The sequence below is a fragment of the Lycium ferocissimum genome, chromosome 8 (genome assembly GCF_029784015.1).
Source record: "Lycium ferocissimum isolate CSIRO_LF1 chromosome 8, AGI_CSIRO_Lferr_CH_V1, whole genome shotgun sequence".
Classification (NCBI taxonomy): domain Eukaryota; kingdom Viridiplantae; phylum Streptophyta; class Magnoliopsida; order Solanales; family Solanaceae; genus Lycium; species Lycium ferocissimum.
Window position 1 is genome coordinate 30,773,341 of NC_081349.1, and position 12,516 is coordinate 30,785,856.

At 37.9% G+C, this 12,516-nt stretch overlaps 1 protein-coding gene across 2 annotated transcripts in view; it reads left to right on the plus strand.

Annotated features, from left to right (window-relative positions):
- The first annotated feature begins 1,961 nt into the window (after positions 1–1,961).
- The window catches only part of LOC132067963 (ultraviolet-B receptor UVR8), a 48,725-nt gene continuing 38,170 nt past the window's right edge, over positions 1,962–12,516 (plus strand). Inside the window, exons 1-3 of one of the 2 annotated variants that reach the window (XM_059461398.1) lie at positions 1,962–2,422; positions 8,561–8,637; positions 9,204–9,282. In XM_059461398.1, coding sequence (XP_059317381.1) covers positions 2,167–2,422; positions 8,561–8,637; positions 9,204–9,282 — 412 coding nt within the window. In that variant the 5' untranslated portion in view covers positions 1,962–2,166. The remainder of the gene's footprint in view (positions 2,423–8,560; positions 8,638–9,203; positions 9,283–12,516) is intronic. The other variant, XM_059461397.1, reaches the window with a different exon arrangement.

Consider the following 12,516-nt stretch of genomic DNA (forward strand, 5'->3'; position numbering starts at 1 on the left):
ATTAATTTGAAGACTTAAGATAAGCATATGACAATAAGTCTAACGATAGTATGAATTCTCTCGAATGTAGGTTACAAGCTAGGAAGGATGTCGTTAAATAGTAGGAGACCAAAAAGGTATGTAAGGCTAGTCCCTTTCTTTCCAAAGGCATGATTCCTTTCTTGTGAACCCATATGTGTTTTCTAAAATGTCCCTATTCTCAAAAGCTAGAGATTCATGATTCTGAAAGTTTCTTATGATGCTAAAGATGAGTATGTTTTCATGATGACTATGATGATGTTGATGATCTTATTTCTAGAAATTCCAAAGCTTATGATTTTAATGCTATTATGAGATTATTGAGTTATTTCATGATTTTCTCAATGTTATTCATTGTTGTTAATCTCACCTCATGATACTTGTTCCTTCGAGGTGAGATATAGCGACGGTAATTGTTCCATAATATAATCGGAGGTTACCGACCTTACGTCACTCCGATAGGGCTGTAGCTTTTAATTGGGCTCTCATGCATGCTTATGTTTATGTATGATTACACCGGGCCCAGTTGGCCGAGCATGACACCACTAGTGGGCGGCGTGAAATGGTTACCCCGGACGCGGGAGGCCCGGATGCGGGCTAATGATTATGTTATGTACATGTATATGATATGAGAAATGTTTTATTTAAAGGTTAAGAATGCATGATATCCGCCTAAAAAGGCAATCATATATACAAGTTATCTCTTTATCTCATGCTACTTTATTCTTGTTTATGTTGTTATTCATGCCTTACATACTCAGTACACTGTTTGTACTGACGTCCCTTCTTGTGGACGCGTTCATGCCCGCAGACGGACGGGATCCGATCCGTAGTGCTTTATCAGCGGATTCTCAGAAGCACTCCACTTACTTCGGAGCTGCATTCTATGGGTAATGGTCCTTATGGTCACTTGTATTCTATGTAGAGGCTCGTAGACATGTGTGTACAGTTAGACGTTTCATAACCCTACCGATTCATATCGTTGTATAACATTTTGGTAGCCTTGTCAGCTGGTGACGATGGGCATAATTGTTGAAGATTATATAGAGATGTGCCGTTATGTTGTGATATATGTCCTTACAAATTATGACATCCATGAGCTCTCTTTATGGTTCGCCCAGAAATGATTATGAGATGTATGCTTAGAGGTGCTCGGTATGTTAGCTCCGGGTGCCCATCGTGGCCCTCTGGTGGGGTCGTGACATTGAAAGAGGGAAATATGGCTACATATATGCTGACTAACTTAGGAGAATCTTTCGGAAGACATAGTCTATTCGACACTGAAAACTCCTTGCTTGTGAAGACCATTACTTATATGGATCGACAAAGTTATCCCGATTTCAGAATTAGGTCAAGGAAAAACCACTTGGTGATTAATCACCGTCAAGAACTAAAAAGAGAATGTACAGTATAAATTCGCCCAAGTTGTTCTCTCTCTACTCTTGTGGTTATCAGATTGTATGCAATGCTTTGGAGGTATATTATAAGCAAGTAATTATCTTATTTGATTATATAACAATTTGGGATAAGGCCTCAAATCCCCACTAGTAAGGTCGACTTTTTTTTTTTTCCTTTTAGAAAAAAAGTTTCTTAGGCACTTCTACAAGTTGATTTTGGGTATTTTGTGTGAGGGGAAAGGAGGAAAAATATCGGGATTATTTTAGAAGAAATTGCACGGTTTACCCTCCAAATGGAGTGGTCTTAAATTTTTGCGCTTCAAATAAGCTGGTCTTTAATTTTTGCCCTTTAAAATTAAATTTATGCCTAGTGAGATATAAGTTCTTTAAGGGCTCTGATATAACTTATGAAATATTATTTATGATGTGAAAATATAAATTTGTATCCCGCAAAAAAAGTAACTATCTTGAGGGCCAAAAATTGAAGACTATCACAAACTAGGGTCATAAGTGCAAATGACCCATCACAAAATAGGGGCAAATATATGAATTTATTTACGCTCCTTATACGCGTGGGAATAAGGAGTTTACAACTGTCAAAGAAGAAGAAGCAGCAAGTGTTGGTAAAGAGCTTTGAATTCTAAAGAACATTGGAGCAGACGTTGCCACCGTTTAAGCCATCAGTTTTTAGACTACTTATTATGAGGACTCCATTCAACAGTCTTGGAAGATAAAGACCCAGGGGCCGAAGATGATAATAGGAAGAGCAGTTAGAAGGAGATCATTGCTATCATCATCATTACGGTGGATTTCAGTTTGCAGCAGCGAAGCAGAAGTGAATGGGAAGCAGAGAGTGGCAGCCCTTTGGGGGAACGGTGATCATGGGAGGCTAGGGCATGGGAGTCTTGAGTCGCGGTGGACCCCGTGTCCTCTTCCTTCTTCTGCTTTCCATAATCAAAGCCTCCGTCAGATTGCCTGTGGCGGTGCTCATACTCTCTTTCTTACAGGTATTCCATTCAATATTCTTGCTACAATGTTCTTTTGTTTCAGTAACGTGGATGATTGATACAATCTGGAATTTGGGGCTCACTTATGTTTGTAAAAAAATAAAACAGAAAAAATAAAATGGAGTAAGAAACTAAAAGTTAAACTGGGGCTTATACTTTTGCATTTCTTCCAAGATGAGTAAGGCATCACAAATAAGTTTACTTATGGACTACTGCTAGGAAGTAAAATGAAAATGGTTTAGTATTACGAGGGGCGGAGTGGATCATATACCTTTTCCAAGTGCAATCGATCGAACAGGAGGAGATAAGTCCGCAATTGTTGCAGGGTCCCGTGCAGGACGCGGATGACTATGATAAGCTAGGAGTAGTGGCACCGTGGCTAGAGATGTAAAAGTAACCATTGATTCCTCAAAAGTCGTTATAGTTAAGACCATAGATGTAAAGTAAGGTCGAGACTCAAAAAAGTAACATTGGCTGACATAAGGTACCGATGATACCTCTTTTTAGGGATGGCAACAAGGCGGGGCGGGTTGAAAATAGAAAAACATTACTTTTTGGGGGTGCGGATGCGGGTTAGAGTTTAAATTTCTGTATTTGTATTTGCTTTGATCTGTCAAATGTCACTTCAAAGGCAACTGAATGCCATTTTTCACAAGACATTGTTGCTCCCAAACGCACACGCAAGTATACGTGGTCGTACAAGTAATATAGATCGTTAAGTCCGATATCGATCCACGTAGACTTAGATTCTCTTCGTTAAGCTAATTCAAATTCGGATGAAACTATTCAAGAAAGTGAAAATCAAGATGTTTATTGTACTAAACTAAAACTGAAAAGTAAACAATTTGTGATGGGCGTTTTTTTGTGACTGGGAATATCTTGACAAAGATTGTTAGAATTATCAGATGAGAGAAAGATCTAGGGTCATGGCTTTCGACAATCCAAACTTGATCTTTGGACAATTCCACCTATTTTATTTCCTGGGTTACTAGTTGACGGGTTAATTATACTTTATGATATTCTCTCAACTACTCAAGGCTTTGTAGATGTTACTATAACGCCTATATCTCTATGATCATCGGAGGTGTGCTAACGCATTTATTTCTCCGTATTCAACTAAGTAGGGCTAAAGGGTATATCTCTATCCTCGGTAGCGAAACGATTAAATCAAACAAACTATTCTATTCTTATTACGTACGTGAATTCCCTTTTCTCAAGTCCATTCGCGCACTACGTATAGTGTCTAACTATTGGCCGGATAATCAAACAATTAAGATCGAGAATAAATAAGCAACCCAAAATATGGAAAATCAATAGATAATAATTGTCATCAAACCAATTTTCAAGTCTTTTCGCCACAACCCTAGAATTAAGAAGTTTAGCTACTCATGATTCGATCATAGACAAAGAATTCATGAATAATCTAGGGTTGAAAAAGATGAAAAATAAAATAAACCTAAAGAGAGAAAATAGAACGGTGGCTTACAAGTCTTTGAATAATCCCAAAGACACCGTTTTCGGCTAATAAAACGTCTATATATAGTCTAGGGTAAAAACAAAAAATAAGTAAACCTAATCCTAGTCGACCGGGAAAGCTTGCGCAGAACCCCTTTCCTTCCGCATCGCGGAAGGATCGCGCAATGTACTGAGGCTCCCGCTTTCCTTCCGCGATGCGGAAGGAAAGCCTGATGGTAATGCCTGGAGCTGGTTTTGTCCGCTTTCTTCACGCGATGCGGAAGAAAAGCGGACCCTTCAGTCGAATTATTTTCCTTTTAGTTCGTCCTTTGTGGTCTTCGACTCGTCACCTCGTCTAATCGTCATATGCTCCAAAATCAATCACTTTTGCTACGTTTTCCATCGTTTGTCATCATCGTACCTATACACATGAAATATAACGACATAAGTTCAAATACGACATTTATCGCATCATGAATTAAGCGATAAAAGTCATAAGAGTAGGATGTAAAATGACACAAAACATGATATTTGTGCCAAATATCACACATATACTAACTTTATAAATCACACATAAGATTTACGAATAATCTTGATATAATAGCTGACTTAATTAAGACAAGATTTCATTATCATTTCATGTCCAGATAGATAATACTTGCATATGTTATGTACTAATTGTCATTTTAAGAAGATTCTCTCAAAGTTAAAATAAAGTCCATCTTATTTTCAAGTAAGGGTCATCACTTTTCACCGAGTAAAAGTAAACTCTTCTAATAAAATAGCATTACATATTGTACAGAGTAATAATTCTTATTTAGTTTCTAATTTTACGTTTTCCCGAAAAAACTAAAACTTTTACATATAATTAGTGAAGTTAATTTTTGACTTAGGTAAATTAAAACTGACTATTATATTACTTAACTGTAAGTGAAGTTAGATTTATTACGTGAAAGAAAACACATTTAATAAGAGCAAATAAGTAATTTATGATGAAAGCAACAAAAAACACTTATAGTGGTCGGTGGGTGGTTATTGTCTAAAAGGACATTAGAGTCCACTTATTTTTAAAAGGTCAGAGTTTAAAACATTTCAGGGAATGGATCATGACATGGGGATCAACCACACCCGCTGATGGATGCGGGGGTGTGTGGGGGGCGGGTGAATGTGGCTAAAAATTCTATGCAAGGCGGGGCGGGTTTAAAAGTTGCGATTGAAGAGAGAACTTGCACCATTGCCATCCCTATCTCTTTTGAACTCGAGAATAATTAAGGAAGACACATTTGAGAGCATGAGGGGTTAATTTATCTTTTGCAGGGGCTAAGTTATGAACAAAACATGTGCTCCCAAAGACACGAGGGGAAAGAGAGTATAGAGGTAACTGAGGAAACAATACTGAATAAGGATTCTGATTTTGAATGGAAGATGAGAGCATTTGATTAATTAAACAAGAAGAAGTAAGTATTGCATCGCCCAAAAACACAATGGAACGCGAGATTGAATGAGAAGAGTGCGAGCATTCTCAATGAGTTGTCTATGCTTCCTTTCGACTACTCTATTTTGTTGAGGGGTGGAGAACAAGATGTCTGATGAATAACATCTTGGTAAGTCATAAGCTGCTGAAACTGGGAACTAATGCTAGGAAGTAAAATGGTAATAAGCTAAAATACACTGCTGGACCTGGAGTTTTGTATTACGAGTGGCGGAGTGGATCATATGCCTCTTCCAAGTACAATCGGTTGACTAGGAGGAGATAAGTCTGCAGTACTGTAGTTGCAGGGTCCGGTGCTGGACGTGAACCATCTGGGCCTGATGTTGGACGGGGACGATAATGATAAGTTAGGAGTGGTGGCACCATATCTAGAGCCCTATTTATAGTTATATTCTACACAGTACATAACAATCAATATGCTTCTAACAAAAAATTCACTTGCAAGCTGGTGAAAATGGCATCGAGAGAGTTGTTTTGTTTTGCTTTATCGTATTTTGTTTTTAACTTATTTTGGTATAAGGAAAAATGGATCTAAAACTCAAGTCATCCTGATATCAAATCAAATAATGAGCATTGGACATTTCTTGTACTATGTATTCGTAACAACTATATATATATTTATATATATATATTTTTTTTTTAAAGAAAAAAACAGAGTATTCGTCGGTGCCGATAAGTTTCTGATAGCGATTTAGGAAATTTCAAGATGCTTGAAAACAGAAAAGTTTTTAGACTCCTATAACTTTTGTTTGTTCATTGTTTTTCTTTGACATTTTACGTTTATAAATTACAGTATGAGAAAGCATTTTTGCCCAGTATTAATGGTTATTTAATTAAAAAAAATAATCATTTAGATGTTGAAAAACCAAACAAGTGTTCAGATCTAGAGACAACATCTTAATATTTTCAAATATCTTAATCTTAATCAAAAAGAATGACCCCTTAATATCCAATAGTGTCATTGGTCACTGTACTCCTAGCACCATGTCACAGGTACGAAGAGGTAGTAATAGCAAATCTTTCATGAATGTGCTCCCCTGCATTAGCCATGTGAATCCAATGCATACTTGATTGGTAGCCACAGTGATACCATATGCTACCTTAATTGTCTGATAGCTTATTGTTCTCAACTGACAACCCATCTTACCCGCCACAGTGGTGTCAAATACTGTCAATAAAGTATGAGTACTCCCAGAATCAATCAAAGTACTAATTGGCATCTGTTTAGTATTATCCAGTTACTCCCATTGTTGGAAACCTGCTATTCTATCAAAAAACTTAAATGAAATAAACATGCTTCCAGAGCCATAGCTTCCTCCACTGGTTTGTCCTCCTCGGATACTAATTCCTGGACCTCCTCATCCCCTTCAATTTTCCAATACAAACAACTGCTGTGGTGTTTCTGGAACACCAACTCCTCTTCCAGGGATTCATTCTCCTTAGCTAACTCCAGCAGATACAATTGCTTTGTAGATTTGCATTGGTGGTCAGGAAAGAATTTATCATCATAGAGGTAACATAATTCCTTGAGCCTCTTATCATTCAATTTAGCAGGAGTAAGTTTCTTCCCGTTTATTTCTCCCAAATGGGCTACTAGGTTCAGAAAGTTTATAAGCTGATTTAGAGTAGTTATTGGTAGCTAAGATTGCAGGTTTTGGAATTAAAGAGCTACTATGTGTGTTTTGTGCTTAGAGGTTTTTATGCTGGGTTGTATAGGCAGAATCACGGAAGCTGCCTAGTCGGTATGCATGAGTTAAAGAATAGGATCTATGGGATCTCACCAAATCACGAGTCTGAGGTTTAAGCCCTTTGGTAATACAGTTGATAGCATTCTCATTAGACAAGACAACCTTGCCACAGCCTTATCAAACTTTTATACACGTTAATCTCTCCGGTTTGAGTGAGTAATTTAATTTCAGCAACCCCATCAAAATGGATAGAACCAATCTTAATATGCCGGGAGGGAAGAATATTATCAATAGAATAGAACTGCTCAATGTTGTAAATCCAAGATCTGAGCTCAGAACCATCAAATTGAGGAAAATCTAGCTTATCCATCCTCGATAGCCCTAGTGAAAAGAAGAGCTCGATGAACCTCCTAATGCAGCACCTCCATAACCACCAGAAAACCTCCTAATGCAGCTCCCCAAAAGCCAGGTGGTCCAGGTGTCTAGAGTAGTAGTACATCTTGCTGCTGCACCACCACTACCCTGCAGTCCGGGAACGTTTCCAGCTGTCCAAATGGGCCAGTAGTGGGTGAAGAGGTTTCTCCTCCATCATGTTAAGCCACATTCCTCTCTTTCTCTTCCTGTTTACAAGCTTTCGATGGATTTGCTCAAATTGAAGAGAGCTTTGTTCCGAGATTCTACAGGTTGGTCTTGCCTCATAATGAAGTTAGCTAAATCCATGCAAGGGCATCAGTAATACTTTGGAAATCAGAAGCCATCATCCCACATCATGAGAATCACGGCTCTGATACCAAATGATACAACTACAGGGATTGTAGAACAGTGAAAAGAAAGGAAAACAAATGCTAGCTAAATTCTAGAGCTAATTTAGGATAGATTTCATACATAGATTTCCCAAATGGATGATTACAACAACTGTCCCTGCCAAAATAATTAACTGGGAGGGATAGAACCTGCTAATTAGGTATAAGGCCACTGGCTTAATGGAAAATAAACAGAACTTGGATTTAAAACATAGGGAAACATATGGGACTAAAGTGCTAAGTAACACAACTTCTATCGTTCCTCCTTTTAACTAACTCCTAACGATCAAGTACAACACCACCAGAGCTTGAAATACCACTTTCGTAGCCAGGGCCCAAGGTGGTGAGAATATTTGGTGATACTTTGAGCAAAACGGAATAGAAGATCTATATGGTCGAAACCATCTAATCCAATAGTCAATGCTAACTTTTGTTTTGCCTGGATTTTGATATGCATGTCAGCATCAATAGTCACTTCATTTTCCTTTTTATAATTTTGTGGTCAAATTTGTCCACCAACATCTGTCTATTTTGGTTCATGATAAAACTTGCTCAGAAATAAACGTAATGATAGGATTGTCACTAGGTATTTGACCCAATAGGATCGTCCAGTTCAAACCTATCGCTAAAATAATGTTTTAGATTGCTAATGCATCAGCAGTACCTTACTTACAAATTAATGACCCTCTCTTTTTTGCAGAAAATGGTCGTGTTTATGCCAGTGGACTCAATGATTATGGACAGCTAGGGGTGTCAGATGATAGAGCTTATATAACTGTATGCTATCTTGACCTTTCTTGATACAGTTTCAGAACTTGGATAGGTTAGAACTTGGAAACATAACTTTATCAATCAATTGAACATATTTTTTTAATCACAAAATAAGTATGTAGTATTCTGATAGGATATAACTTCATCAATTAACTGAATACGTATTTCAAATCATGCTGTAATTGTATAGTACCAATGGATGGAAAATGAACAGACTTAAAGGGTGTTCTAGGTCAGCAAATATGTTGAAATTGATAGTTCCGGAAAACTTATATGAAGCTGGTGACAAAATCATACAGCTGAAAAAATTGTTCGCTAAATCTGGGTTCGAACTGAAGAACTTTGATGGAGGAGATGAAAAGACTTATTTCAAAGGAGGGAGAAATAAGTAAAACAGAGAAGTTAAAGGGAAATTACAACCATGGCGGAAGAGATTAGTTGAATAGAAAAGGCTAGGATTTTGTGGTTGAAGAAGAGAAACAACAGGAATAACTTCCATAGGGACATTGACATAATTATTGTTCTGGGGAGGGAAGTAGATGACCTTGTTGCCTGGGATATTATTATTGCAGGAACCACGTGGAGTTGCTGGACTACCCAAAGAAATTGTAAAAGTTTCAGCTGGTTATCATCATTCTTCCGCTATTACAGGTTTATTATGATTGATTTTGATGGATCTTTAATCTTGTATGCTAAAAAACTATGATTGGGTTTTGCTAGTTCTGATCTTCTGCATTTAGTTATCCGTTTCTGTTTGATGCTTTCATTTTCATTCTTCTGTTTAATACTTAATTAATTTTCTTCCGTTCATTTAATTACTTGCTTCCTTGGTGTTAGAGGGTGCTGGTCTTAGACTTGTATTCAATTGCATCATCCATCCACCGCATCTGTATTTAATTGCTTTTATCAAGAAATGGTTATTTAACTTGTTGATAGGTTAGAAAGGATTGTTCGTCACAAAAGATATGAGTAGCAAGCCAGAATTTTATTTTTTTGTTGATCAAGTAATAACATTTTATAAACAAGGGTAATACACACTCGCATACAAAGAGTATACCAAAAAGTAGAAAACCTTACAAAATAAAATGGTTGTCTCTTAACACCTTCCTGCATGTGTAAGCATAGCAAGCCAGAACTTTAAGGAAATGAGTTGAGTAACTCGTGGCCGTTATAATTTATAAGATTCTCTGTAAGCCCTTCAACTAATAATGTAGAACATTGATGTCTCTAATCCTGCATGTGTACGTTGACAGAAGATTTTCCTTTCTTTTTCTTGTTGCTTGACGGGCTTGATTTTTATGGAGGCTCAACAGAGTGAAGAGGAGGCCTGGAGTTTGAGGAAGCTTGGAGTAGAAAGAATGGACTCAGTAAGTTCAGAGGTGGACCCGTGAGTAGTTTTAGTGTCTTAATGAATTGAATTGAGAAAGAAACCCTTGACTGAGAAAGGTAGCGACAATATGCAATTAGACTGGAAGCATAAAGATACCATTTACTGAGAAACTGGACTGGAAGCATTAAGGTACCATTTGCTGAGGAACTGGGCTTATCAAAAATCGGATATGATAATGGAAAGAATTTGAGCATCCAACTGAAAGACTAGGACAAAGGGTAGTGTGAGAATTATGGGAGAATTATATTATTGAAATTATGTATCTACATTATTACAGACCCCTATTTACAAACACTACATGACAATCGTTTTCCAAGTAGGATACTATATATAAATCCTATTCCTATTCTAACACTCCCCTCAAGCAGGTGCATAAAGTCGTATGTACCAAGCTCGTTACAGATATAATTAATACGAGAACCAGTAAGGGACTTGGTGAAAATATCTGCAAGGCATCACTCAACTACACAAGTTCTGTAACAATATCTTCGGAGAGTATCTTTTCTCTGACAAAGTGACGATCAATCTCAATGTGCTTAGTCCTCTCATGTTACACCGGATTTGATGCGATTTGAAGGGTCGCTTTGTTATTACACACATCTACCATCTGACTGATTTCTCCAAATTTTATTTCTCTGAGCAACTGTTTAAGCCATACTAGCTAACAACTTGCTACAGTCATTGCTTGATATTCGATTGCGTTGGATCGAGCAATATCATCTATTTCTTACTCTTCCCATTCCGAGATACCATTGCCTCTCTTCAAAAACACGGTAGTTGGATGTAGAACTTATACGGAAGGTGATCCTAACTAATCGATATGCGTATATCTGACGATCTTTTCATGGCCTCGATCGCCGAAGGTAGTTCTTTACTTGGGTTGACTTTATATTTAACGAGAATGCGGACAAGCTACACCTTAATGACATCACGGGAGAATCCATAAAGCGACTTACAAGTTACAAAACTCACGTGAAAGAAAATGTTATTACCGTGAGATAATTCTTCCAACCGGGCTTATATCTTCCAATAAAGGGTCACCTTTTCGGGGGGAGTTTAACTGGATCCATAAGAGGTTTGCTAAGGGGGTTCAGGGCAACCCCATCCCCGCTCAAAAATGCAAAACATCCCCGGGAAAAATAAAATACGATCCGGATTAAAAGCCAATCCAAAAAACCTCAATACCTAAAAAATATTCAATTGGGGTTTGTCCAAATAAGGGAGAGTTCAAATTAATGATACCGTCATGTCATGAAATAATGATATGTCAACATAAACCATCAAAAAAAAAAAATTTTGGAGTGAATGCCAAAAACAAGTGATCAACCATACGAGTCTAAAAAATTTATTATGTTGTTTTTTCCAAACCTCGCTCGGGGGAGCCCTTTAAACCAAAAAGGGCCAGAAATTTGACCCCATTGGGACCCCCCCAGTAAAACCGAGATTTGCTCCTTGAATTTTCCCATTAAGGTCCAGGAAAAGCATTCTTTACCCAGAAAAAAAGCAAGGGGGACAACGGCCAGGGATAAAAAAGAGGACTTTTTTACCCGGAGAAAATTACCGTAATCAACCCCAAAATATCCAGTATACCTTTGAACTAAGTTTGGGATCCCCGGGCCCCCCGACAATTTTGGGTTGCATCCCAACGACAATCAAAAAAGTTTTACGAAGAGGAAAAAATTTTGGACCACTTGTGTGCGAATTCCAATAAAGCCGTCGTCATTTTGGAAGGAAAGGGTTTTTCACTTGAAATTTGGGGAAAAGAAAAGGGGAGAAAAAGGGTAAAGGGAAAGGGACGATCATAAAAAAAAGGGTATAACGGGGAGTACGAGGACCCATTTTTTTTTGGGGCAATGGGTTGATTAGGACAACAAGTCCAGGGGCGGCCCCGGGGGGGCAAATCTCGACGTTTAGGGACTACGAGAAAGTGGGGGCACGGTGGGGAAGAGAAGAAATGCGTTTTAAAACCGAGAAACGGGGCGGGGGAAAAAAATTTGTAACGGTTTCCAAAGGGAAAAGTTTTAAAATTGTCAAGACCAAGATGATGAAAAAAAGGTGAGACTAAAAAAATAGACATCAAGGAGAAAAACAATACCCCTTTAAATCGAGAAAAAGCCAAGAAAGACACTTTGAAGGACGAGGGCTAATTTATCTTTTTCCCAAAACACGGGGGGAAAAAGGAAGGGGATTAAGAAACGTACCCCAAAAGGAATTTTTTTCGAAGGAAGAGAGGGCCGAAAAAATAAAAAGGGAACCGTTTCCTAAAAAAACGAGATAAAAGGAAAAGGAAACCCCGAGGCGTGTTCTTCCCTCGTTCCCCAGGAGTGTATAGCAGGGTGTCTAATAACCTTTGGGAGTCATAAATTTAAACGGGGGGGGACAAATTTCTCGGGTTATCATCCGAAATTCAATAGAAAAACTAAATTGACTTTGTATTCCCGCACAAAACTCTAAATATAGAAACAACTCGAAGGATTTTCTTGGGGAAAAACGGA